General features: G+C 36.0%; 9 protein-coding genes across 19 annotated transcripts; 4 read left to right on the plus strand and 5 right to left on the minus strand.

Moving 5' to 3' along the window:
• Positions 1-212: 212 nt before the first annotated feature.
• On the plus strand, positions 213-2,812 carry LOC117188085 (transcriptional coactivator yorkie). 2 transcript variants are annotated; one of them, XM_033391410.1, is made up of 5 exons: positions 213-1,162; positions 1,369-1,460; positions 2,058-2,213; positions 2,521-2,573; positions 2,631-2,812. In XM_033391410.1, the coding sequence occupies exons 1-5, from the start codon at positions 447-449 to the stop codon at positions 2,733-2,735; spliced, it is 1,122 nt and encodes a 373-aa protein (XP_033247301.1). In that variant the 5' UTR covers positions 213-446; the 3' UTR covers positions 2,736-2,812. The 2 variants fall into 2 exon arrangements, with proteins under 2 accessions (XP_033247301.1, XP_033247302.1); XM_033391411.1 differs by lacking the exon at positions 2,058-2,213 and having other exon boundaries at positions 214-1,162.
• Positions 2,813-3,329: 517 nt separating this feature from the next.
• Positions 3,330-5,666, minus strand: LOC108160391 (ras-related protein Rap-2c). Its single transcript, XM_017294378.2, has 4 exons — positions 5,214-5,666; positions 4,099-4,236; positions 3,909-4,026; positions 3,330-3,564 (listed from the first exon to the last, which is right to left on the minus strand). Exons 1-4 carry the CDS (start codon positions 5,346-5,348, stop codon positions 3,407-3,409), a joined length of 549 nt encoding a protein of 182 aa, XP_017149867.1. The 5' UTR covers positions 5,349-5,666; the 3' UTR covers positions 3,330-3,406.
• A 1,634-nt stretch (positions 5,667-7,300) lies between these two features.
• LOC108159507 (60S ribosomal protein L39) lies at positions 7,301-8,221 on the plus strand. The gene is made up of 3 exons (XM_017292865.1): positions 7,301-7,435; positions 7,523-7,626; positions 8,081-8,221. Exons 1-3 carry the CDS (start codon positions 7,316-7,318, stop codon positions 8,127-8,129), a joined length of 273 nt encoding a protein of 90 aa, XP_017148354.1. The 5' UTR covers positions 7,301-7,315; the 3' UTR covers positions 8,130-8,221.
• A 721-nt stretch (positions 8,222-8,942) lies between these two features.
• On the minus strand, positions 8,943-9,906 carry LOC117187787 (60S ribosomal protein L12). Its single transcript, XM_033390633.1, has 5 exons — positions 9,843-9,906; positions 9,714-9,775; positions 9,515-9,588; positions 9,277-9,457; positions 8,943-9,211 (listed from the first exon to the last, which is right to left on the minus strand). The coding sequence occupies exons 2-5, from the start codon at positions 9,748-9,750 to the stop codon at positions 9,006-9,008; spliced, it is 498 nt and encodes a 165-aa protein (XP_033246524.1). The 5' UTR covers positions 9,751-9,775; positions 9,843-9,906; the 3' UTR covers positions 8,943-9,005.
• Positions 9,907-10,175: 269 nt separating this feature from the next.
• LOC108159503 (acid-sensing ion channel 5) lies at positions 10,176-17,552 on the plus strand. 6 transcript variants are annotated; one of them, XM_033390629.1, is made up of 11 exons: positions 12,444-12,459; positions 13,254-13,285; positions 15,334-15,688; positions 15,741-15,877; positions 15,941-16,037; positions 16,108-16,295; positions 16,369-16,451; positions 16,520-16,567; positions 16,626-16,713; positions 16,766-16,884; positions 16,963-17,552. In XM_033390629.1, the coding sequence occupies exons 3-11, from the start codon at positions 15,374-15,376 to the stop codon at positions 17,067-17,069; spliced, it is 1,182 nt and encodes a 393-aa protein (XP_033246520.1). In that variant the 5' UTR covers positions 12,444-12,459; positions 13,254-13,285; positions 15,334-15,373; the 3' UTR covers positions 17,070-17,552. The 6 variants fall into 6 exon arrangements, with proteins under 6 accessions (XP_033246521.1, XP_033246520.1, XP_033246519.1 ...); XM_033390630.1 differs by lacking the exons at positions 12,444-12,459; positions 13,254-13,285 and adding an exon at positions 10,176-10,260; XM_033390628.1 differs by lacking the exon at positions 12,444-12,459 and having other exon boundaries at positions 13,239-13,285.
• Positions 10,645-12,303, minus strand: LOC117185760 (eukaryotic translation initiation factor 5A). 2 transcript variants are annotated; one of them, XM_017292864.2, is made up of 4 exons: positions 12,204-12,265; positions 11,498-11,705; positions 10,996-11,197; positions 10,645-10,926 (listed from the first exon to the last, which is right to left on the minus strand). In XM_017292864.2, exons 2-4 carry the CDS (start codon positions 11,701-11,703, stop codon positions 10,855-10,857), a joined length of 480 nt encoding a protein of 159 aa, XP_017148353.1. In that variant the 5' UTR covers positions 11,704-11,705; positions 12,204-12,265; the 3' UTR covers positions 10,645-10,854. The 2 variants fall into 2 exon arrangements, with proteins under 2 accessions (XP_017148353.1, XP_033246525.1); XM_033390634.1 differs by having other exon boundaries at positions 10,670-10,926; positions 12,208-12,303.
• On the minus strand, positions 12,213-14,656 carry LOC117187785. Its single transcript, XM_033390626.1, has 4 exons — positions 14,430-14,656; positions 14,303-14,364; positions 14,029-14,228; positions 12,213-13,971 (listed from the first exon to the last, which is right to left on the minus strand). The coding sequence occupies exons 1-4, from the start codon at positions 14,476-14,478 to the stop codon at positions 12,522-12,524; spliced, it is 1,761 nt and encodes a 586-aa protein (XP_033246517.1). The 5' UTR covers positions 14,479-14,656; the 3' UTR covers positions 12,213-12,521.
• LOC108159502 (potassium voltage-gated channel subfamily H member 2) lies at positions 16,916-21,048 on the minus strand. 4 transcript variants are annotated; one of them, XR_004472358.1, is made up of 14 exons: positions 20,920-21,047; positions 19,886-20,763; positions 19,577-19,820; positions 19,274-19,470; positions 19,033-19,187; positions 18,842-18,962; positions 18,669-18,789; positions 18,469-18,587; positions 18,218-18,408; positions 18,015-18,157; positions 17,759-17,952; positions 17,579-17,673; positions 17,279-17,522; positions 16,916-17,191 (listed from the first exon to the last, which is right to left on the minus strand). XR_004472358.1 is itself a non-coding variant. In XM_017292856.2 (13 exons), exons 2-13 carry the CDS (start codon positions 20,753-20,755, stop codon positions 17,384-17,386), a joined length of 2,577 nt encoding a protein of 858 aa, XP_017148345.1. In that variant the 5' UTR covers positions 20,756-20,763; positions 20,920-21,048; the 3' UTR covers positions 16,916-17,383. The 4 variants fall into 4 exon arrangements, 3 of the variants coding, with proteins under 3 accessions (XP_017148345.1, XP_017148346.1, XP_017148344.1); XM_017292856.2 differs by having other exon boundaries at positions 16,916-17,522; positions 19,286-19,470; positions 20,920-21,048; XM_017292857.2 differs by having other exon boundaries at positions 16,916-17,522; positions 19,886-20,523.
• A 150-nt stretch (positions 21,049-21,198) lies between these two features.
• Positions 21,199-23,211, plus strand: LOC108159504 (gamma-soluble NSF attachment protein). The gene is made up of 7 exons (XM_017292861.2): positions 21,199-21,482; positions 21,544-21,611; positions 21,964-22,079; positions 22,210-22,404; positions 22,481-22,551; positions 22,610-22,967; positions 23,031-23,211. Exons 1-7 carry the CDS (start codon positions 21,424-21,426, stop codon positions 23,064-23,066), a joined length of 903 nt encoding a protein of 300 aa, XP_017148350.1. The 5' UTR covers positions 21,199-21,423; the 3' UTR covers positions 23,067-23,211.
• The last annotated feature ends 271 nt before the right edge of the window (positions 23,212-23,482 follow it).

The following is a 23,482-nucleotide window of genomic DNA, read 5'->3' on the forward strand; positions in this document are numbered from 1 at the left end:
TTGCTCTGCTGTAAGATTTCAGAGCTTTAACTTTATTGCCTCCTATCACTATAATCATTATTAATTATTAATCATTATATACGAGCCAGGAACTCACATTTTACATAAATATTTGAATTTAAATTTAATATAATTTTTATTTTCAGATATTCGGTCACATTTATTTCAGTGTATTATATCGATATAAGGTAATCGAATACTAAAATGTTGACAAAGCGTGCTGGATGGTGTTCCCGAAGTGTGTTTGTTTTATGTTGGCAGTTCCATTGAATTATTATTATTACTATTATTTATTGCAACGAAGTTTAATTTTAATTTAACAATTTAATGTTATACATTTGCCTATAATGACGGAGTGATACATATATGGATGAACATATATATATGCGCATACATGATTGAAAATAATTTTAATTAGTTACATTTGTACAATAAGTGTTCTTTTTATGTTAACGACGATGTCTACAAGCAATACAAACAACATAATCGAGAAAGAAATCGACGATGAGGATATGCTCTCGCCCATTAAGTCGTCCAACAACTTGGTTGTTCGCGTGAATCAAGATACAGATGATAATTTGCAGGCCCTATTCGATAGCGTGTTGAATCCCGGAGATGCAAAACGCCCTTTACAGCTCCCCTTTCGCATGCGGAAGCTTCCAAATTCCTTTTTCACACCACCAGCCCCCTCGCACTCGCGAGCAAACAGTGCGGACTCCACATACGACGCAGGTTCCCAATCCAATATTAACAAAACTGCGCAGCCCGTGGACGTGCAGCAGCCAGCCATCTCACAGATCCAGCCATCACAACAAAGCCGCCTGGCGATACATCACTTTCGCGCTCGCAGCAGCCCAGCCTCATTGCAGCAGAACTACAACGTGCGCTCCAGGAGCGACGCCAATCCGGGGCCCAGCGGCCAAGGACCGACGTATCCCGAGAACAGTGCCGAGTTCCCCAACAGTGCTGCCAACAATATTGAGCTAGATGGCATGAATACCTGCATGGGGGGCCAGGACATGCCCATGTCCACGCAAACAGTGCATAAAAAGCAGCGATCGTACGATGTGGTAAGCCCCATTCAGTTGCAAAGCCAACTGGGAGCATTGCCACCAGGTTGGGAGCAGGCAAAAACTAATGATGGCCAGATTTATTACTTGAAGTAAGTTATCACAAATACACCCATATGTACACATGTATTGAATGAACTTATGTATCTATGACACTATGGATCTACGAGATATACATATGTATACAATTATATCCGTTTTATAATTACAATGGCCCATCCTTGAATTTAATTGTAAACGCTTTTAGATCATTAACATATAAATTATAGAAATCTGATTCTTTTGCATTTACTTTCAGTCATACAACAAAATCTACGCAATGGGAAGATCCAAGAATTCAATATCGCCAACAGCAGCAGCGCCTAATGGCCGAACGAATCAAGCAAAGCGGTAGGTCTTAAATCCGATTTTCAATCGGGGCTAGAAATGTACTGATGCTTCCGTTTAATTTCGAACCGTTCGATCTCACTAACCCCAGTAAGGAAAGAAAAAGAAAGGAAAGGGCAGGGGCAGCTCAGTACAGAACCGAAAATGAATTAAGCTTCGACTGTGGTAACTGTCTGTTAATAAACCCAGATCATTCATGTATGCCATTTTTAATGAAAGGTTTCCGTTAGAAAACTTTATCTACAATATCCTCTTAACCCCAGAAAACATTCTTCTGCAGTGGACTCTAAGAGAGTTAGCAGAGATATGGTAGAGTCACATAAAAGAGAAGCGCGATGCAATGCAGTTCCCGCACGAGAAGTCCCAATAATGTGCAATGATAGATGGCCCAACAGATGGGCCTTAGAACGGGTGTTCTTTGGTTTAGCGTATCCGTGTATTCGTCCTATTATTACATGTTCCGAATTATGTTTCCCCCAATTAACACGCGTACTTGTTCTTTTCAAAAGGCGCCAGGCCAATTCCAATTCCAGATAGAATTCCGCTTTTGTTTTGCTTTTAATTTATTTTGGTTTGTAATACATTGTTTTTGTTTAATAGATGTTTTGCAAACTACAAAACAAACTACCACATCGACTATTGCTAACAGCTTGGGTCCACTGCCGGATGGTTGGGAACAGGCAGTTACTGAGTCCGGAGATATATATTTTATAAATCACATTGATCGAACGACTTCATGGATTGATCCCAGAATGCGTAAGTCTTGTTCCACCATAACACACTAGCGTATACCATTGGGAATAGAATATTCCTCGTCCAAGTCCATGGGATCTGTTTCGCTATCAGTTATCTATCTCAAGATAACAAATGATATCGTGGATCTTCTGTGGGGGTTGGGGTAAATTCGCGTCATTCCCAAGGCTCTTTTGTGCGGATTTTTGAGACAGTTTGAAAGTGAAGTAAAAAGCTGATTAGGTTGAATAAACAATCAAATACATACATATGTACTCGTACAAACGTATATTCATACCTGTTTCCCCATCTGTTGTTCTTTTTTTTCCAGAATCTGGACTTCCTGTGCTTGACTGCCCAGATAACTTAGTGTCATCCCTACAGGTATGTAACTGATCTATCAGATAGTACTGGCCCTATATGTTCGGTGTGTGTTTTCAGATTGAAGATAATATATGCACTAATTTGTTCAACGACGCACAGACCATTGTGAATCCGCCGTCTTCCCACAAACCAGACGATTTGGAATGGTATAAAATAAACTAATTCACATGTATACAAACTGTATTAGACCTAAAAGTTTTATATTTTGTATTATTCTAAATTAAATATTTTTCAAATTTTATAGTATTTATTTCTATACACATTATTGAAGCTTGTCTGGCGTGTGTTGTGTATTCATTAAAAACGTACGAATATGAGTCATGCCCTATGATTGCAGAGAACTGCACCAGATAATTCTGGCAGCAAGCATTACTACCGATGGCTCTTCGTTGGTTTGTCGATTGCACTGATCTGATTATGGTTGAGTAGACCATAGGCGTGGTCAGCAGCAGTGACTCATTCTGAAGAACACATCACCCCCTCTCTTCTGAGGCAGAATTTGTATCGCAGTGAAGACTGGGGTGAGGGCTTCCGCATGCGACGGAAGTGGGAGTTGTCGAGCCCCAAGAAATATGTAATCGTTCCGTAATGATATCCAATCTGCAGGATCTGGCATCCTGATGAGTATAGAAGACAGGGGGCTGTCGAAGAAGCCTGCGAAACTACTCCGCCTTTAACACAGTCACAGTTGCAGGCGTCTTGAGCTTCGTTCAACTTGAATTTCATCCTCAGAATTTATTCAATAATGGTCAACACTCTTGGCATGTTCGTTATCTATTAAATATTAGTATTTTTATTTTTAACTATAATAATCTTACAATCTTACAAAATTTCTATAAAAGCGTACAACAACAGTAATTCTTTTTTTGCCGATTCTCCTGCGTCAAATTCATCTCGCGAACAATGGTTGCGAATACTTCATTAACGTTTATCCGATCCTTTGCTGATGCTTCGATAAATGGACAGTCCCAAAGCTGTGCCAAGGCATTACCTAAAAAATAAATTCAAATCAATTAAAGGGAGTCTCGCAAAGAAAAACTAATAGCCAACGGATGAGAGAAATAATGGTTAATTAAGTAAGCAATACGACGAGCAATAAATTTCTGGGATAATCGAATATTGAGTGGTATAATTTCAGGATGTGCCAGGAGTCTCTTTAATAGACACATCTCTTTATTCTGTCTCAACTTTTAAATCGTTTATGCAAGCTGCTATTATGATGTACGTCTATTCTTAGAAGCCATTGTTTGACGTTCAAAGGATTATCAAGTTAAATGCACAGGACTGCGATATAAATAGGAGCTCTTAATGATTTATTTCAATTTGTACGCTTACCTTCAGCGGTGGATACCTCTCTTTGGCAATCTAAATCAAATTTATTCGCGACTAGTAGGATGGGTGCTGGCTGACTTCCTTTCACACGAGTGATGACATTTTTCATACTAGAAATATCCTGTTGGCCAAGAGAAGAGAGACAATATTAGTGTTAGAGAAACTCTCTTTAAAGTTGTAAAACTATAAATACCTGAAATGTTTGATGGTTCGTAAGTGAATACATTACAATAAAGCCATGTCCATTCTTGATATATAGATCTCTCATGGAGGCAAATTGCTCTGTTCCTGCTGTGTCCAATATTTCCAAAACACAAGGCGAGCTGTCTACCTGTAAATAGTAGGAACAATATATGCATATTAACAAACTGATTCAACTTTATTTATGGATTACTATTATAGTACATTTTTTCTAGCGGACCGGACTCGTCGTAGTCAATCTAAATGTAAATAAATTAAAATTGCGCAGATGCAATGGCAAAGTACACACAAAAATTCTTTAAACGCCTTTAAACGGGGTTTGGGTGGGAATAGTACGTGCTGATTTAATAGTACGAGTTCTGTCTTTTGATTTTATTGAAAATGTTCAACTCCACCTTATTAAGGGTTATTTTTACGCCCACCCACCGCTGGGTATGTGCTGTCTGCGGAAAATGTCTCCTCCCTCCTGCCAGACGAAAACTTAAGACAATATGTATAAAATATGTACTTTGTATGTACTATGTTTCTGCGTCTACTATTTTCCTAACATCCGGACAATATTTTATGGGGGAATGCAATGCTAGCGAAATCTTAGGCGCATAATTTGTATATTTGCCCCATAAATAAATAAATATAAATGTCACATGGATAATATATTGTGAATCGGCGGCATAAATTGATGTTGAAATTGACTTTAAAACCCTGTCCTCTCGATTCAACACCCACGCCTGCGAGTATGCATAAATGTGCACATATCATATGCATGTAAATATGTACATACACACCCGTGGGCACGGATATACATGAATTACATAGTAGATTAATGTACGCTGTTTACATACAAATGTGTGTATATATACCTATATTTTTACATTTAAATGAGCATATAAACGTATATATAACAACAATATGTACATTTATTCTCGCATTAATACACACAAACATATGTATGCATACATATATTTGAGCAGACGTACATATGTATATGCATGCCTTTTGTGATTACGCATATGTATGTACATATCATGTGTGTTCGTGTGTGAGTGTGTTTCATGTAGAAATTAATTATGTCTGCTATGTTTTATATCCATATGAACATTAACTTACCTCTATTTCCTTGCGATAGAAGTCCTCAATTGTAGGATCATACTTTTCAATGAAGCATCCCGAAACAAATTGAACGGTAAGGGCCGATTTACCCACTCCGCCAGATCCGAGCACAACAACTTTAAATTCGCGCATATTTAATCGAGTTTTTGTATTAGATGCGAATAATATAGATGCAAATGTATCTCCTGTATGTGTTTATACTGTACACTATTTATGTATATGTTATTTAAATAAAAAACAGTTTACAGAGAAAGATATTTTTGATGGATTGGCATTGCGTGTTAGTGCATGAAATGCATGTATACGTTGACAAATTGTCGTTCACTATTCCATAATCCTTACAATGGATTGTATTTTATACTTATCAAACACATATTATATTATAAAATATAATGAAATGATAATTGATAAATGATGACACTGACACTTATTGAAAATGGAACGGAGCAAATGTATGGAGGAAATGAAATAATGGTTTTAGAACGAAAAAATCTTAAGGCAGTTTCACACGATGGTGTGCCCAGATTTGCGAGTTCCCCCGATAGTCTTAACTTGTAGTATTTGCTGAAACTTAAGTCAAAATGGGCTTTAAGAAATTTTTGTGTATCAAAATTAGAAGCTTATTAGAAGTAGTTGGTAGGTAGACGTTTGAGACATAATATTTAGGAACATTATTTGAAAATTAAACGGATGTCAGTTTCAAAAGAAACAATAAAAAATCCCCCGAAATGAAACGACGACGACCCAAAACTATTTTATGTAATAGAGAGATAATGCTGAACATATTACCTAGTTGATTTAATGTTTGTGTGCTTAAATACAACAACAAAGTAATTATGCCCGATACACAAAAGGAGTATAGGGGTTAATAGGTGACAGTGTGTAACACTCCATTAAATATATATTTTCAATATTCGAGAAAATCAAAAAGGCAGATATATAGAAAATGATTATTTTTAGTGGTGTGTTTCTATACTTAATTTAGAATTAGATGTGCTAAAAACATGTTTCAGCTGAAACTGAAAACAACAACCGCTGGCGACAGCAGATTAGAGAAAGCAAAAAAAAAAATTGTTGCAAGATTTTCGGACCGAGGATATATTAAATATGATAGAGCCGATAAACAGCTGACTGAGCAGCGTAGCCTATGGTCACACTATGGCGATTGGAGAATTACATACAAAATATATCAGTAATTACATGAGATACATTTTTCGCTAATGAAAGTTTTCGAGATTGGAGGCCCTAAGCTTTTATTTGGTAGAGGACGAGAAGACGGAAGAAGTCTTGCTGGAATGAAATGATATTAGCGTGTTTTTGATCTCCCTATAATTTTCCCATATAATCGGGCTTTATTCGACTGCTCTAATTAGATTAAACTTTACTTTACCATCTGCTGATTTCTGATGATAGTCGGTATTTTATTTATCAAGTCTGAGTACCAGCTCCTCTTCTCTCTCTCTCTCTCTCTTTTTGTCGGTCTTTACTGCCTGGATATATCCAAGTGAGACTTCGTTCGAGTTAACGACACATCATCCGTGTGTCGTTTTACAATACAGATAGTCGCGGAAAAATGGTATTTGATATATGTTGTTAGGAAGCATTACATGAAACATAGGAGCATGGAAAAGAAGGAATATTTTTGTCATATTTACGTTGTGCATATATATGTTTTGTTTTTATCTTCTTCTTTTCGCTTTACCCTATATAGAACTTTTGTCTGTATTCCAACGCAATGAGACTAGATGTAGCGAGAGATATAAATGCTTTAGTTTTGAATTTTAGAGAGCATACAATATATTGATTCAATTCAGGCTATGAAATAAAATTTGGCTGGACTTAATTAGATGTGCGTGTTTTGCAAAACGTCGTTTTGCAACAAATAGTGGTACAACTCTTCAACTGATTGCATTGTGGAGATAACTATATCTGTGGAGATATTATGGGAACTGGGAAGAAATTGATAACATATATTTATTTTATACGCTGTTCAAAAAGTTTTACGCATATTAAATGTTATATAGGAAGATAAAAATTGTCTTCTGTTTGCTACCCGTCTCCATGTTTAATTGAACATATTCTTCTACCACCGTTCCGAAATGTTAGTATCGGCAAACCCTAATAGTGTTCTTCGATGTATACATGCAAATATCGATCGTTGCGCATCACTGTCCTTTCCTTCTTTCCGGTGTGGCTCGTTGAATCGGTCAGACAAAATGGTGCGTAATCGATGAAATTCTTTGAAATCATAATACTGTATGTCAAATTTCAATTACTAAAACAAATATACTGTCTTTCTCCACTAGGCTGCACATAAATCGTTCAGAATAAAGCAGAAATTGGCTAAAAAGCTGAAGCAGAACAGATCGGTTCCGCAATGGGTTCGCCTACGTACTGGAAACACAATCCGGTAAGTAATGCTAATATCTCAATTAGCTGAAAATCTTGTACTGAAGTCGTGGTATCATGTTTTGAGGGCCTTGTCCATTTTCTTTGGTTTCCCTTTGTTATTAAAGCACTTCAATTTTACCAATTAACTTATTTGTGCACCAGTAACGTAGTTATATTCTAAATCGATTGTGTTCATGTAATGTGTTTCTTGTGTGGAAAGTATGTTTTGATGTTTTTTAATGATCTAAAAAATACAAATTTTTACGCGCTGGCACGTGGCACGTATCAAGACTGATAACAAAGTTTGCCGCCACGGATAAAACAAAAACAAAACGTCTATTTGCGGTTAGTTGTAATAAATAGCTTGAATTTTTAGACATGTGATAGTAGGCGCAGAATATTATTAAACTCTTACCAAAGACACAAATAGACAATTTCATGATTATTAATATTCGTTTAACTTTTATTTCTAGGTACAACGCTAAGCGTCGTCACTGGAGGCGCACCAAGTTGAAGCTGTAAGCAGCTGATGTAGACGCATTTAATCCTGTGGAAATGCTAAATATCTTTTCAAGAATATAAAATAAAGATTCGTTACCGAAGTTCGGATTAAATATATGGTTTAATTTATGATGCACATGGATCTGGGATATGCGCAAATCAAGCATTACAAAAAAGATTACCGGCCACAGTAAATTTGACGGCATTCTTGTTAGCCAGGAGTTGCCCTGCTACGAGTACTGCTCTATATCCCATTAAATTATAAAATTCGACCAAAGTTAAGGCATTCTAAAACTTATTTGTCCTAGTGGAGGGTGGCGCAAACGTATGTGTTGGTCAATCACCCCGATAGCAGTGAAATCTATATATGATAGCCAATGGTGCATCTTAAAGTAAATATATAATACTCTTCGATATTTGCACTGCCCACTGTTCGTCTATATATGCCTTCGTCTCTTCATTTCGCATTGTATCGATCTCTCGGGCTCATTCAAACTTTCTTGCATTGGGCCCCGCTAGACTTTGATTAGAATGCACATTGTCAACGAACATTCTTCAACAAGACAATGTCTGAAATCAATCCATTTAGTCCTGATCTACATAAATACCAACTGGAACCTTTCATTGGGTCGACGTTGCTGTAGTTATCACTCCCAGTAGACTTTAACCACCTGCTATTAGTCAAAGTTCCCATAATCTCGGCTGAATCCGACCACTTGCTATTACTGAAGACCGTAGTGAGCCTCGATGATTGTTTTTTTATTTGGCCATTCCTTTCATTTTTGTTTCACTTTGTGCACTATGTATATAGACGAAGTAAAATGCATTCCCGAGTAATTCAGTTATTACAAAGTGTAACACAAACGATTTATTTAGTCTTTGTCAAAAAGAAATCGTTTATTCTGCGGGGACCTCGAGCGAGCCGTCATTGAGCTCGTCAATAACATCATGGGGATGTTTGCCATCGACAGTGCATCCAACGCTCTGGGCGGTGCCCAGGACTTCTTTGCAGGTTCCTTTCAGTTCACGGGCCATCGACCTGGGCCTCATTGTACGTGCAATGGCCAAGATATCTTCAAAGGCGATGTTGCCACTGTGCTTAACTGGAATAAGACACGAATTTAGAAATCGGATACTGCACTGGATATACCCAGAGGTATAAACTTACTATTCTTTTGCTTCTTGCGATCACGTGGAGGTTCCTTCAGGGCCTTGATGATCAGAGACGCAGCCGATGGAACCACAGAGATGGTTGCCTGTCTGTTTTGAATTGTCAGACACACGGTGATCTTCAGACCTTTCCAGTCGGAAGTAGCCTTGGCAATGTCATCACCTACTTTTTTAGGGGACTGAAGTCATTTTGTTGAGACCGTTCCGGCAGGTAAACAAATCACATATGTACTCACCAGACCAAGTGGACCGATTTTAGGGGCAAGGGAAGATGTAGCTCCAACTTCGCCACCCACACATCGCATGTACACTGAAATTTGAAAGTAACACAGAATTTTTAATAGACATTTTTAAAATGAATTGGCATGCAAAAATTTACACATTTATTTATCAGTAATTTTGTAAATATATGTACAACGAAATACTTAAACGTACCCAATTTTACTTCCGTAGGATCAAATTTGGGAGGCATTGTTGTATCGTGGCTCAAAAGGCTGCTGTAATGTTAAGATTACATTAATATTAGACGATTTCTTTATAGACATATTTAGCTCTGTACTGTACCGCAAAAAGACACACAGAAAAAGAAAGAAGAAGCTTATCGATTTCCGGTTAGTGTGTGTTATTACCACCTATCGTCGACACTTATCGAAAATAAAAATAATACAAATCGTTATTACTACTATCGAATGGAACGTGGAAGTGAAACTAATATTAATAATAATATAAGAGCAATAATAGTTGGTTTTACTCAATGATTTTAGTTTGTTTTTTATCAGATTTATTCGTGTAAAAATAAGTTATGATTTTAACCATATAAATAGTTCGTTGTGAAATGAACTGAAATGCGATGGTAAGGTCACTCAAAAAATTAGCGTGTCTGCTCAGTGATGGTCACTCTATTCTTTGTTTATTGTTTACATACATACATACCGACCATGTTTTATTTGCTAATTTAACCGTTTTTCAGCCATTGAATAACGTAAGAGCATGTATTTACTCGTATATATACTTGATTATTTTAGCTTATATTCTTTTTCTGTAATTTGACCATTCGATGGGCCTATGTATGTACGCACATACGTAGCGTTGATTTCGGCCCAAGCTACGTTTGGGCGAAAATATTTGTATTGATCAAAATATTCAGCGTCCACTAGTCCACGATTTCCGTTCGTGTATCCGTCACGACCTACCTTCACCAAGAAATTCAAGACCAAATCAGATACATACATATATACATATGTATGCATTACCGGCCGGCAGCCGGGTGCAAAGGCTTTAATATCGTTTTGTCTATATGTGTATGGAAAGTTCAAGAGGCAAAGCAAGTTCAGTTCACTCCTCATTAAGATTAAAACTGTAGCGATTGATGTTGACGTTTAGGTAAAAAATTTTATTGGCAAACGTTTATTTTGTTACTTAGTTATTCAAACATGGATGCTTCGAGTTTCTGTTTTATTTATTACGATCTTCAGAACCAGATTTAAGATGTAGAGCCAACTAGCCTATAACAGCATCTTTGAATAAATTTGCTTCAGATGTAAATGCAACAGAAATTAACGGCAACACGTTTAGTTTATTTGTCCAGAGCCGTATTGTTCTTAGTTGCAATAACGCACTCCTCTCCACATGCTTTAAGCACAGTGCACTGCAAAAAGGGGAAATGAATAAATATGAACAAATGCCAGTAGGTTTTTAAATATTTAAAGTATCTTACCAGTAACTCCTTGCCATTATCAAAATCAGCACGTAATGATTCGCCAATCTCACCATCTGGTACCTTCAAGTCTTCACGCAAGTCTCCGCCGTCCGACATTAGGGTGAGGAAGTTGTCGTCACTGACGGCAATCAACTGGAAGTCTTCACGTTTAACATGGGGAACATCCATGTTATGAGTAGATGGGCAAATATCCTCATATCTGTAATAAAAAGCAACAAAATACACGTGTGTTAAGAAATGTCAAGGTGCTTTGCCTGCAATCAAAATTTTTATTATAAATGCAATATGTTTTGGACATATTTGTATGTATTGGTCAGAAACTGGTTCGTACGTCGCTTTTAATTTGGTTTCTTTCTTAAGGCGCTTCGTGATAATTTTGAGATAAGATTATCACGCCATATAGAACTTACATATACATACACACAAATACGAACGTCCTAATACAAATGTTAGGAAAACGTCGATTTCGCGTTAAATAAAGCACATAAAACATACTTACTTCTTGTTGGAAAAAATATCAATTCCAACCATATGAACTTTAGCATGTCCGTGCTTTCCGGTCTTGGATGTAGACATCTCGACGATTTTGCATGGCCTCGACTTCAACATAACAAATCCGTTTTTGCGTAGGGCCGAGCATTGCATCGGATAAGTAGTCGATGCTCCGGAATCGGCCGTGTCAAAATGATCGTCTAGGTCTGCCATATCTGCCGACACAAGAATGTATTGATTAGTTAATTTACTTGTTACCAGCCTCGCACAAGAGCACTGAAGTACATTCACATGCTACATATGTATATCCATTCATAAATTTGCAAGTTCATTGGCATATGTATGTATGTATGTAAATACATGTCTGCATATGTATATTCCGAAATACATATGTACACACACACACACACACTTAGTTTAAAATTGGCAAGTTACACTGCAATGTTCCATTATTTACTTTGCTAAAATTGTTGAGACATAGGACAATGCCAAGACCTGATCATTTTGTGTACTCAAGATATGTACATATGTGTGTATGTCTGTATGTACACACTTTCTTCCACCTAGATTGCACATGAATGCAGTCATAGGTTAATTTTATTGCCGACTGCATTTTAACATTTCAAGCGCACAACCAAGGGGTTAAAACTTTTATCAAGTATGCCGAATGAATTTGCAAATTTTTAAGCCGCAAATTTTTAAAAATAGCACACCTACTTGTGAATCAAGCGACTGTTCCAACCGAAGATGTAAAACGAAAGAACCCTGCTATCGAATGAGACTCACGTTTTGTTTCCGGTCGATAATCAACAAAACAGGAATGCCCAATGCCACTCTGAATTTTTCTTAATGTGCTCATCCGATAGATTATCATTTTTTGGAACGATGAAACTAAACTAATTCGAATTGACGATAGTTTCCTAAATTATTTAATTCAGCAAATACATGAATAAAACTAACGTTTGAAAGGTGCGAAATAATATCTCTGTTATTTTAAATATTGACATGTATATGTAATTGTAACTGTTTTCTTATTGTTGGTTAACTTTTTTAAAATAAACTTCAATTGGAAGGGACGGAATTACGGTATCATTTTCTATGTAATTTATCTTTTTTCCGCTGTGCGTGTGTGACTTTAGTTTCAATATTGGTTGTTTCAGCTTAATGTTGCCGCTAGATATAGTCATAATAGCCGATTCTGTGACCAACGTTGCTTTGTCTTCTATTATTCCGTCTGCCCGTGATCGAAGACCATTACTGTTGCTAGATTTCGTTGAGTTGCGTACGTGTGCGTGTTCGGTATCTTCAATTGTCTTGGACTTGCGAGTTGTAGCAGTTGAACGACGTTTAAATTTGCTGCTAAAGTCATTTTCACTTGTAATATTCTTTAACGGTTCGGGCAAAATTGTAGTATTTAATTGTTTCCGTCTTTGAAAGATCCTGCTTGTTTTTTTTTGCTTCAGTTTAAAATTACTTGTTTCAGTAATGTTGCGTGTAATTTCAACGGGAGTTTTTTTTGTTGATGTTATAATGCGGGCTTTTCTAAATGTCCGCTTTAGCTTAGTCCTCATCGTCGCTGGAATCGTGGACGTTGACGTTTCATTTAATTTATTATAATTGTCACTACTAGCTATTTCGGTCTTATTTTGTCGGTATTTCGGGGTTTCTTTTGTGGTTACAATATTTTTGAAATGTAGTTTTAGTGATTTTAATTTTCTCCGCATTATTGATGTCATATTTTTTCTAACTTTTTCCGGTTTTAGGATGGGTTTAAAGGATTCTGTTGTTACAATTGGTAAGTAAGATGGATTTTCTTTGATTGTTTGCACTGTTGTCCAATTTTTGTAATTTTCTAATATAAGTGGGAATTCAGTTGTTTCTGTAGAGATAACGGGATTCGCGCTGCTGCTGTACTCGACATCAAAAACGGTCATTGTTGTCTGTATCGGGATCGGGATCGTCGCTTCTGTCGTTGGTATCGCTTTAGTTGTAGTCTGAAGAACCTCAGTAGTAATGGAAGGGGGCATTTCAGTTGTTATAATAATTGGTTTCAGACGATAATCATTGGTTTCTTTTGCTGAATTGTCTGTAAACCTATTCCCTGAACGAGGTAGAATCACATCATCAAGGGTAAAGTAGGTGTGAGTAATATAATTTAAGTATGGAAGGCTAGTTGTTGTCAGTGCTAAATCGCTGGCCACGCTATTTAAGCTGCGAGTATATTCCTCTCTTGGAAAACGATTTAAAGTATTCTTGAAACAGTCATCTGGTGTTCTTGTATTTGTTATACTTTCTTGGCATAAGGACCAGCCATTATTTGAAAAGTCCGAGTAATTCCTCTTATTCTCGACGCCCTTTGAAAATTCAGGATTGGGAATCGTTCCTGCTGTCAGAGGTACAAAGGGGTTGATGGGGCCCAGGCTGTAGTCCGTTGTAGTTGTTGGCGTAGTTGGAACAGTGTTAACATTTCTGAAGACGCTTCTGGAAAATCATATAGACGTCAATGATTAAAATGCTATTATACATTTTAATAGATACCTTTTGGAAGATCCATATATATCATGGTATGGTGTAGGAGAATGTACATATCTGGGTAGCATGTGGATATTACGCATAAAGTTTTTTAATCGCATTTTTCCAACTAAAATTGGAGTCCTGGCATTGTACCAATAGAATTTTCTCAAAGCATTTGGTTGTTGTCTGTAGAACATGTAATGTGGGGGATCTACAGGCCACATCTAAAGAATTAATTTTGGTTTATTGAAAAGTTTTCGTACTCTTCTTGGATAAATGTTCAATTTTCAAATCATACCTGTCTACTCGGTCCAATGTAGGTAGAAGATGCAGTTATGTTAACTAGTACAAAAGTGATGCCTAATGTAATATAATCCAATTGAAGTAAAAATATCCGTACATGTTAGGTTCTTAGCATCTCTTACCTATTGTCATGTAAATGACAAAAATATTAACTTTCACTTTCCCCAACATATTGGTCAATACCTTTTTGCTGCAGACTACAAAAGACTACTTGCACTAACTAGTAAGCTCTGTATCTGAAGTACTCCCATTTTGCTATCTTGTTGTAATACATATCGATGTGTCTATGTAGGCAACAACGTTAATACAGATGACTGAAGTATTGTTAACTTGGTAATCATTCACTCTGAAAAGGTATAATATCATTATATTCAATCTATCCATTCATCTTCATTTTTAAATTTCTAAAGCATTGATGTATCAATCAGGTTTAACCAGCAGCTGATAGATGTATTTAAATAATTATGACTAGATAAGTGTTGATATTTTATGAATGACCTTTCCACATACATACATTTGATTAAGTGTAAGTGATCTTGTTTTAGGAGTTTGCAGATGCTGTTTGCAATCTCTTATTTCTCGGCGTGTGGGCTATGAAGCATGAAAATACACGCTTGGGCAAGCTCATCTTCTCTTTGGTAATTGTTGCATCTCTGCATCATCCTTATACCCTTGCCTGAAGTACGTATGATTATTCACCACGTTTAACAGAAGTATGGGCGTCCTCGGGAACCACACAAAATACATGTAGAAGAACTAATTGCACTAAGCACGGAATGTAGGGGGTAATTATATCATTTCATTGCCTTTTGATATTGATTTAAGCAAACGGTAAAAACTTATGGGAACAATGGCAGGAAAATATTGCAAAGCTGCTATAGGATTTTTACTAAACAGCTTTTCCAACAGAAGGTATGTTTTAATTTCACAAATATACTTACAAAGTTTTACAATAATAATAATAAGTTAAACAATACAGATACTTCTTTTGGCTACAACGAATCGATTACTCTCATTTAATTTCAGGTTTTTTTGGATATGTGTGATCCTTCTTTCCGCTTGGAATATGACTACGATTTTTCTTCTTATGAAGAACAGATCTGATACAGATTCGACAAGCATTGGGGTAACCACGTCGTATCTTAGTTGGATAAATACCTTCCCTGCCGTTAGCTTATGCTTGTCTAAAAACAGGATTACAAAAGAGTTTTCGGAAGCAGTGAAACGTCGCGCTGCTAACAACCAGTCTCCTTCGTATACATACATAAGAACATTGTATGATTACCTCTTTATAAATCCAAATAACTTGTATTTAAAAGAAGAATACTGCAAGGACTTCAATTCGACCTGTGGAGTTGATATTTTAGACATGAGGAAAGAGGTACATATTTCCAGTTGCACAGATGTACTCGTAATATTATCTCGTATCATAGTTGTTTGCCAGCTCGTGTACAGAGTTTATGGAACAAATTTACTTCTCTGAAAAACTTATACCCAACTGCGAGGAAATATTCAAGTTTCACGAACTAGAAATGGGATATTGCTTTCTAGCCAATAACTTGATTGATTAGTAAGTATCAAAGGTATAAAACCAATATTTTGGCAGATTATTAATATTGTAAAATTTGTATAGTCAAAAGATCGAAAAAATGCCTTTGGTATATTCTTCATTGGACGAATACCGGAATTTAAGATTAGTTCTTCGAAGTGGCCTAATATATCGATATGATGTATGTATAAATGATATAAATGTATAATGAAACTCAAAAATGGAACATGTATTTATAATAATGATTGTAGCTATACATTCACAGCCCTGAAAACCAGCCTTATTTTAATGCTTTATCCTATACGATTACATCGGATCCATCAGTACACAGTTTCAATGTGGAAGGAATAGACAACCACCACGATGTTATTGATGAACCAGTTTCTCAACGAATGTGCAAATTCGACACGGAGACCAATGACAATAAAGTTCTGTACAGGCAAGTCATCAGTACTTTGTTGTAATACTGCATACACATACGTATAAGAGATATTAATCTAAAATTTTTCCAGTTTTTCCTCATGCATGTCCGAAATTCGAAGTGAAATTGAAATGAAACTCTGCAACTGTACTTTATTTAACCAGAGAGAAAAAAGTATTTGCATTCTCATAAAATGATCATAAAATCTGTTTCCAATCTATCTTATTTCTAACTTAATTTAGATCCTCTAAAATATTGCGGAGTTGAAGGGATCGTGTGCTTGGACAAAGGTATTCTAGTTATTCCAAAGTAAATGCATTCTAAATTTTGGATATAAAATTCTTCCAGAAAATCTAGCAACTAAAGTAAAGAGCTATGTTGGTTCTAATATGGTATGCTTACCATCCTGCATGGAACAACAGATAAGCTACGTTGGGTAAGTGAAAAAGTTTATTTTGAAACGGGTTACGCCAACTAAAACATCCAAGGTCTCGAGAAAAAAATTTCAACGAATACGGAGATTCAATCATGGTCGAAATCGAAATAACATCACCACCAACAGCCAGATATTTCAGAGCAGTCACACAAACAAAATTGGATTTAGTAGGTAAGATGTTATTTTCCAAAAGTTCTTGGAATTAGCATTTTTGTAGAGTTTATTTAAAAATACATTTTTGATTTCCAGTTGCCATTGGTGGTGTAATTGGCCTTTTCACTGGAGCATCCTTGTTGAACATCTTGGAAATTATTTCAATGATTTTTTCTAAGATTAGGCTTATGTTTAAAAACTAAACTAGTCGCATACCCGGTACTCAGTTTCCACATAGCACATTCCGTCGAATCTCTCTCTCCCTCGTTCCACCAACGAATTTACATCCGGCGGTTATATCGCGCCCACTCCACCAGAGTGCACACTGGTCGAGGAAGATTGTGAGAGAGAGAGAGAGAGAGATCTAAACGCATCTAAAATACCATTTAATATACCATAATTTTTTACATACCGGATATAAATACATTTTAATTTGCTGGTTGTACAGACTTAGGTGCAAGGTGCTTTTGTGCCTTTTAAATGGCCATATACATCTGCAATCTAATCGTATCTGTGCTTAATTATTATTTTCAAATAGATCTAAATGATAGTTTGCGATTTCATTTTCAATGAATATATTAAGATCTCGGGAATTCTCCGTTTTCACTTTATGGACAGAAGTATTTAATTTATGATTTTTATAACGTAATCCAACTCTGAAATAAAGATATGAATTATACCTTAAAGGGTAATTATATTGTATAGAGCTTACATTCTTATAGAAGGTATATCACTTGAGCTCCTCATATTATCAGAATTCCTTGCCCTCAAGTAGCGATGTTTAACGTCGACACCGCAATTGTCGTCCTGTAAGATGCATGATTAAAAGTATTACACGTTTCTGAACATAAAGTGAGGAAATTTCGTTTCCAATGCAAATTTGCTTGCTTACATCTCTCATATTGTATGTAAGGACCAGGTTGTTAACGAAACTTTCAAGAAATTCAGGATACAGATCAAGAACGTCCAGCAAATCATCTCTGTGTATCTTATGAATGTCGCAATAGGTCAGCGCCCTAACGACACCATTAGATTTACCAAGCGTTGGGTACATGCATGGGTTCTCGCCAAATATGTCATTTTTTCCTGAAACAAATTATACAACGGTAACAAGGATTGCCTTAAATAATTAAAATTTTATGTTTTACCTAAGACGACTATCGCGTTACTGTTTCTTTGAATTTCTATCGATCCTCGTGCAATAAAAAACAAAGAGGTAAGTACATCTCCCCTGTGTACTAATATGTCCCCTGGTGGCGCATGAGTGGTTTTGAATTTAAGAGAGAAAGCTCTGCAACAAAAATTATAAATGTACATTTGTGGAATTACTTCAGTTCTGCCATATACACACCTCAAGCACCCTGGGCTAGCGTTTGAAAAGGCTGGGCACGTTGTCAATAGCTTTCTATTTAAATGCAAACATATATCTGCTTGGAGACACTCTGGAAAGCCTTTCAAGAGCGAGTTCATGTCAATTCCATTGGTGTATGTCCACGCATGTTGAAAATATTCTTCCAGTCTCTGTCTCAGAGGATTTGGAATCTAGAAAATCATAAAAATAAACCTATATGGTTGTAATCGGTTTTAGTCTTGACAAATTACCTGGTGAAAGCGCACGAATTCCCGAACGCGCAACATTTGAGTATGGTACCTTGCAGTTCCCGAGTAAAGTCTTTGTATTATAGCTGACACGTTTCCAAAAATACTGGCATACATGAGAGCTTTACAGATAAAAAAGAACGTGCACAAATTAATCGCATTTCAAATGATCATTTTACATAAAAAGAAACTCGTTAACGTACATCCAACTAGCATAACACATATTGTGAACGCTTTTTCGGCATCCGTGTTAGGCGCAACATTTCCAAATCCAACAGAGGTGAGTGACGTAAATGTGAAGTACAAAGCTGTAATATAGCGTGACTATGCACAAAGCCGAATCAGAATTAATGTTTCAAAATAAATATTTGAGTACCTTTATTGAAGGTCCACCAGTTTTGTTTTCAAAATAAGGCTCTTGAATATCAAAAGATAGGGAATGCAACCAGCCTATGTTTTTCGTAGCCATTGATTTTTCAGCGTTTCCAATTGCGTACCTGAACGAAATAGATATACAAAATTAGACAAATTCTTACAGTAACAGTAATTTTAACATTAAGAACGTACCATATGCAGGCCAACCAATGGGCAATCAAAATAAACGTGGCCATTAGCAATATAAGTACAGCGGCACCATATTCCGAATACCGGTCAATTTTACGTGCAACACGAACCAATCTTAAGAGTCGAGCAGTTTTTAGTAGTCCGATTAGGGTAGTTGTCTGGTAAATTTTGTAAGAATTTTACTTTTATTAGTGGCTGATCGCAGGTTAATCTTAGTTTGGACCAATGGGTGGGTCAAATATACCTCATCGCTTACCTCATCGGTCTCATCATCGCCAACCAGAAGCAAGTCGAAGGGAACCGCTGCCACCAAATCAATAAGGAACCATCCGCTCAAATAATGAACGGCTATACGTCCTGGATGGGATACCACTTCATCCTGACCGTTCACAAAGGTAGTTCGAAAGTTAATAAGAATGTCGACGATAAATGTAACGTCGACTGAAATAATTCATGAAGATTAGTAAGAGCTACAAGAACTGTCATAGACTATACATTTAATTACAAAATTCATAACATTCGAGGACCTTGAAGTACAAATACGTACCGATTAAATCTATTATGACAATGGGATCTGAGTTTATATATTTGTTATTTCTTCTTTGGTAATCTTTTTCACCCAGCAGAAATGCAGCAACATAGGGCGTAAATATTGCAGTATACATAACAAGTATTAATATAATCCAATCCCATACAGCTTTGAATGGCGAGTAGTGCAAAAGAGTCCATTTATGGTACTTGTTGTTTTGCAGCTTCTGGTCATGTAATATGTTCCCTCGTAAAGAAATAATCTGAAAAGTAATGAAAGTTACTGAACGGTTCAAGAGTACGATTCATGTGATTAAAATATACATACCGTCTCAATGGGTTCTTGCATCTTGGGTTCACTCTTTGATCCAAGCAGAGCTTCTTTGTCCAAAACATCGTCGAAATGCTCTCCCAATCCGTTCTCAACCGATTTCTCAATCGGGCGGTTGTACTTGATATTATTAAGCATGCATTCATAAGAGCTGCTACTACCCTTATGACTTCGATAAACATCATTATTGTTTTTATACGAACAAAACGATTCGCAATCTCTCTCTGAACTCTGATACCGAAAATATAGTTTCTTTTTATCGCATTTCACACATTTTTTGACCGTTTTTTTATTGATATAGCTTTTTGATTGGGTCGACTTAATATCACCTTTCGCAGTAATATTAAATGGTTCAAGTTGATGTTCACTTCTATTAGTTTTGACTCTCTTCAAACATTCTTTTTTATTATTAATTTGTAATATCAGAGGCGAAAAGTAGCAGTCGGCTATATTCCTTTCACTGTGCTCGTATTTCCCTTCAGCTTTCGATTTGATTTTGAGATCAATGGAAACGCTGCTGTCACTGGCCCGTAGGAATTTATGATAGACGAGGGTGCCGTGCTCCGCCACATTTTTCGGGAATCTTGATAAACTCTCCTTTTTGTCATCGAACATACTGGCGTTTATCAATATATCTGAAACAAAAACTTGTTTCTTTTCAGTTTTGTTGAGGTTGCACATGAGGGAAAATAGTTCTCTTTCAACAAATTTATTAGACTTTGTTACACAATTTCTTTTAAACTCTTTCAATGGCGGCTTTTTTGCGGCATCGTTGATATTGTTATTGGACATGTACATCTCACACTGTTGCACTATCTTATCCAATTTTCGGATTTCGCTTAATTCTACACAAGATTTGTGGGACATTTTAATATCTGTAAAATATTTAAAAGTAATACAATTTAGATTTTGATCTAGAAAGCCAATCGACCACTGTAATAGACCTCATGAATAATCTAGGTCTAAAAATATCCAATCAAAATCACGCCGCGGCAGTCAAACAATCCTAAGTTTTATACTCCTCCTCTTACCTCGGTGCACTGTTTAATTAAAGTATAAAAAGGAATTCCTGTCACTTTCAATCTTTACATCTGTTTGGAATTTGCCAAAAAGTGATTCAAGAATGTACCCACATATTTATATTAATACGAACGCAGTATGCAATACACAGAGAAAAATCATAGCTAGTTCAAAGATAAAAAATTATATTTCTACTATGATTTTTTAAGTAAAGTTACTGTAGTTGTTAAGTAAATGTATTTCAGAGGTCGCAACATAGTACAATGTCAAACAATGTCAAATTTTTGTAAAGCACATTATATTATCCGAATTAGAACAAAACCATTTTAAAACCAGTGTAGAACATTTTTCCAGTGTATGCAAAAAACTGGGACAACTAACGGGCATGCGCTTCCCATCGATTGTGTAAAATTACTGTACCTAAGCCGTGGTATTTTATCTGCAACACTCGGCCACACTAATATAAATGTAAACAATTGATTTTTCCTGCAAAATCTACAAAAAATTTATAAAAAATGTCTGCTGCCAAAAAAGTAGCCGAAGCGGAGGAGCTAGTTAGACAGGCAGAGAAAAGGTAAGTGTCCATGTTTTATATACTTAAATAGCCAATGAACAAATCATCAATGACATTGCAGTCTAAAAACATCGCTCTTGAAATGGGTACCTGACTATGACAGTGCAGCTGATGAGTATTCCAAAGCTGGTAAAGTACATTTGACTAAATCTATGTTTATATATTTTTACCAGATATGTTTTCGGGATTACATATTTATACATACATAAGTACACCAATGAACGTAACAAAGCTTTAAAAACTGTTTTCGTGTCTCTCTTGGATTTGTAGCTGCCTGTGTATATGTACATATACACTTTGTGTATAGGGATACATACATACGTATGTGCATATGAATGCATGTTTTTGTATACATATGTAAATAAAGATTAAATCGAAAACCTCATTAATATTTCTCCCAGATCACATATTTTGTGCATAAATGTACCTTTATGCGATTAAGTAGTACCTGTATAACCATTTATCATTCAATTATTTCCAGCTACTGCATTCCGAATAGCAAAAAATTTTGATAAAAGCAAGGTTTATCAATTGAAGGCCATTGAGTGTTACAAAAACAACAAATCTTGGTTCCATGCCGCAAAATGTTACGAGCAGGTGTGTATAATCATACTGGTACTTTACCTGCAACTTATATAATGCTTTAACAGTCAACCTTACATGGTTTTCCAATAAGAAATAAGATGAAAACTGACTTTATATTGTATAACATTTGAATATCTTTTAGATTGTTTTGCTATCAAAAGATACAGACAAACTATTGGAGATTGAAGAATACGTGAACAAAGCTTGTAGCTTATACCAACAACATGGTTCGCCGGAAGCAGCCGCATCCGCTTTGGATAAAGCTGCCAAATTAACTGAACAAAAGCATCCTGAGATGGCTCTACGATTCTACCAGCATGCTATAGAAGTAATAATGGTAAGTCAAGTCTATGATATATAAGTATCTTTTTAAATAACATATAAAACAATTTAATTAATTGATTAATTTTCAGATTGACGACTCCATCCGTCAGGCAACTGAATATTCATCCAAAGTGTCACGAATACTAGTCAAATTAAGGAGGTAATACAGTTACAATTTCAATGACAGTATTATGTTTAAAGTCAACCACTTATTTCAGATACGATGAAGCAGCAAAAGCAATTCTGAAAGAGATGGATCTATATCAGCAAACGGAATCCTATGGCCAAATCGGGCGCTTGGTTGTGGCTTTGGTGCTGGTTCAATTAGCCCGTGGCGATTCAGTGGAAGCAGAAAAGGCATTCAAGGAATGGGGAAGTTGTTGCGAGCCCGAAGAGTTGTCTACACTGCAAACACTTTTAACTGCATTTGATGAAGAAGATGCTGAAATGGCGTCCAGAATGTTGGCAACTCCATTTATCAGACATATGGATGTGGAGTACGCGATTTTAGCTAAAAATATTCCATTACCAGAAGGTATGCAGCTGGAGAAGAAATCTGAAGATAATGCTGGCATTGTGAGTTAAATTTTCGCGAGTTACACGAAGTACACTAAGTAATCATTTTTTTGTAACACCTAGGCAACCAACGAAGACGAGGACGAAGGAATATGCTAATTTTGTTAAAGGTTTACAGCTTTCTTCCCTAGAAAATCATAATTATAGTTAATCTGCAAGCTAATACCCCCTTAAAATAATTGTTAAATAAAATATTCATCATAATCGTTGTATTTTATTCTAATAAAAAAATATTTTAATGTTTGATCTATACTACAAAAATTTGCATGTATGTATGTAACATATATAGCGACAAAGTAATACAAATAATATGTTCATAGTAATTAATGTTTACCTTGAAATGGGTTTTTTTTTTCATATATGTATGTAAATTATTAAATTACACCGGAACACGACGAGTATGCTGTTATTAGGTATTTATTGATTATTTTAAGTGAACAATTCCTCAGAAGCGTTAGCTAGCTGAGTGGTATCAAACATTGGAGTTATGATAGTTATTGAATTCGGTAGCGGTA

The sequence above is a fragment of the Drosophila miranda genome, chromosome 3 (assembly GCF_003369915.1).
Source record: "Drosophila miranda strain MSH22 chromosome 3, D.miranda_PacBio2.1, whole genome shotgun sequence".
Lineage (NCBI taxonomy): Eukaryota > Metazoa > Arthropoda > Insecta > Diptera > Drosophilidae > Drosophila > Drosophila miranda.

Bases quoted from the DNA above. Each gene is read 5' to 3' on its own strand.
- LOC117188085 (XM_033391410.1), top strand. From the start codon at position 447: ATGTTAACGACGATGTCTACAAGCAATACAAACAACATAATCGAGAAA. The intron at 1,163-1,368 runs GTAAGTTATCAC...ATTTACTTTCAG, and splicing joins GGCCAGATTTATTACTTGAA to TCATACAACAAAATCTACGC. The intron at 1,461-2,057 runs GTAGGTCTTAAA...TTTGTTTAATAG, and splicing joins CGAACGAATCAAGCAAAGCG to ATGTTTTGCAAACTACAAAA.
- LOC108160391 (XM_017294378.2), bottom strand. From the start codon at position 5,348: ATGCGCGAATTTAAAGTTGTTGTGCTCGGATCTGGCGGAGTGGGTAAA. The intron at 4,237-5,213 runs GTAAGTTAATGT...TACTATTTACAG, and splicing joins TCTATCGCAAGGAAATAGAG to GTAGACAGCTCGCCTTGTGT. The intron at 3,565-3,908 runs GTAAGCGTACAA...TTTATTTTTTAG, and splicing joins AGAGGTATCCACCGCTGAAG to GTAATGCCTTGGCACAGCTT.
- LOC108159507 (XM_017292865.1), top strand. From the start codon at position 7,316: ATGTTAGTATCGGCAAACCCTAATAGTGTTCTTCGATGTATACATGCA. The intron at 7,436-7,522 runs GTGCGTAATCGA...TTTCTCCACTAG, and splicing joins TGAATCGGTCAGACAAAATG to GCTGCACATAAATCGTTCAG. The intron at 7,627-8,080 runs GTAAGTAATGCT...TTTTATTTCTAG, and splicing joins CGTACTGGAAACACAATCCG to GTACAACGCTAAGCGTCGTC.
- LOC117187787 (XM_033390633.1), bottom strand. From the start codon at position 9,750: ATGCCTCCCAAATTTGATCCTACGGAAGTAAAATTGG. The intron at 9,589-9,713 runs GTACGTTTAAGT...TTCAAATTTCAG, and splicing joins TCCTACGGAAGTAAAATTGG to TGTACATGCGATGTGTGGGT. The intron at 9,212-9,276 runs GTAAGTTTATAC...GTCTTATTCCAG, and splicing joins TCGCAAGAAGCAAAAGAATA to TTAAGCACAGTGGCAACATC.
- LOC117185760 (XM_017292864.2), bottom strand. From the start codon at position 11,703: ATGGCAGACCTAGACGATCATTTTGACACGGCCGATTCCGGAGCATCG. The intron at 11,198-11,497 runs GTAAGTATGTTT...TTTTTATTACAG, and splicing joins GATATTTTTTCCAACAAGAA to ATATGAGGATATTTGCCCAT. The intron at 10,927-10,995 runs GTAAGATACTTT...CCCTTTTTGCAG, and splicing joins ATAATGGCAAGGAGTTACTG to TGCACTGTGCTTAAAGCATG.
- LOC117187785 (XM_033390626.1), bottom strand. From the start codon at position 14,478: ATGTTGGGGAAAGTGAAAGTTAATATTTTTGTCATTTACATGACAATA. The intron at 14,229-14,302 runs GTATGATTTGAA...TTAATTCTTTAG, and splicing joins ACATTGGACCGAGTAGACAG to ATGTGGCCTGTAGATCCCCC. The intron at 13,972-14,028 runs GTATCTATTAAA...ATGATTTTCCAG, and splicing joins ATATATGGATCTTCCAAAAG to AAGCGTCTTCAGAAATGTTA.
- LOC108159503 (XM_033390627.1), top strand. From the start codon at position 15,149: ATGGGAACAATGGCAGGAAAATATTGCAAAGCTGCTATAGGATTTTTA. The intron at 15,878-15,940 runs GTAAGTATCAAA...AAATTTGTATAG, and splicing joins GCCAATAACTTGATTGATTA to TCAAAAGATCGAAAAAATGC. The intron at 16,038-16,107 runs GTATGTATAAAT...TAATGATTGTAG, and splicing joins GCCTAATATATCGATATGAT to CTATACATTCACAGCCCTGA.
- LOC108159502 (XM_017292855.2), bottom strand. From the start codon at position 20,755: ATGTCCCACAAATCTTGTGTAGAATTAAGCGAAATCCGAAAATTGGAT. The intron at 19,821-19,885 runs GTATGTATATTT...ATTACTTTTCAG, and splicing joins TGCAAGAACCCATTGAGACG to ATTATTTCTTTACGAGGGAA. The intron at 19,188-19,273 runs GTATATTTGACC...AAAATTTACCAG, and splicing joins CCGATGAGGTAAGCGATGAG to ACAACTACCCTAATCGGACT.
- LOC108159504 (XM_017292861.2), top strand. From the start codon at position 21,424: ATGTCTGCTGCCAAAAAAGTAGCCGAAGCGGAGGAGCTAGTTAGACAG. The intron at 21,483-21,543 runs GTAAGTGTCCAT...ATGACATTGCAG, and splicing joins GTTAGACAGGCAGAGAAAAG to TCTAAAAACATCGCTCTTGA. The intron at 22,968-23,030 runs GTGAGTTAAATT...TGTAACACCTAG, and splicing joins CTGAAGATAATGCTGGCATT to GCAACCAACGAAGACGAGGA.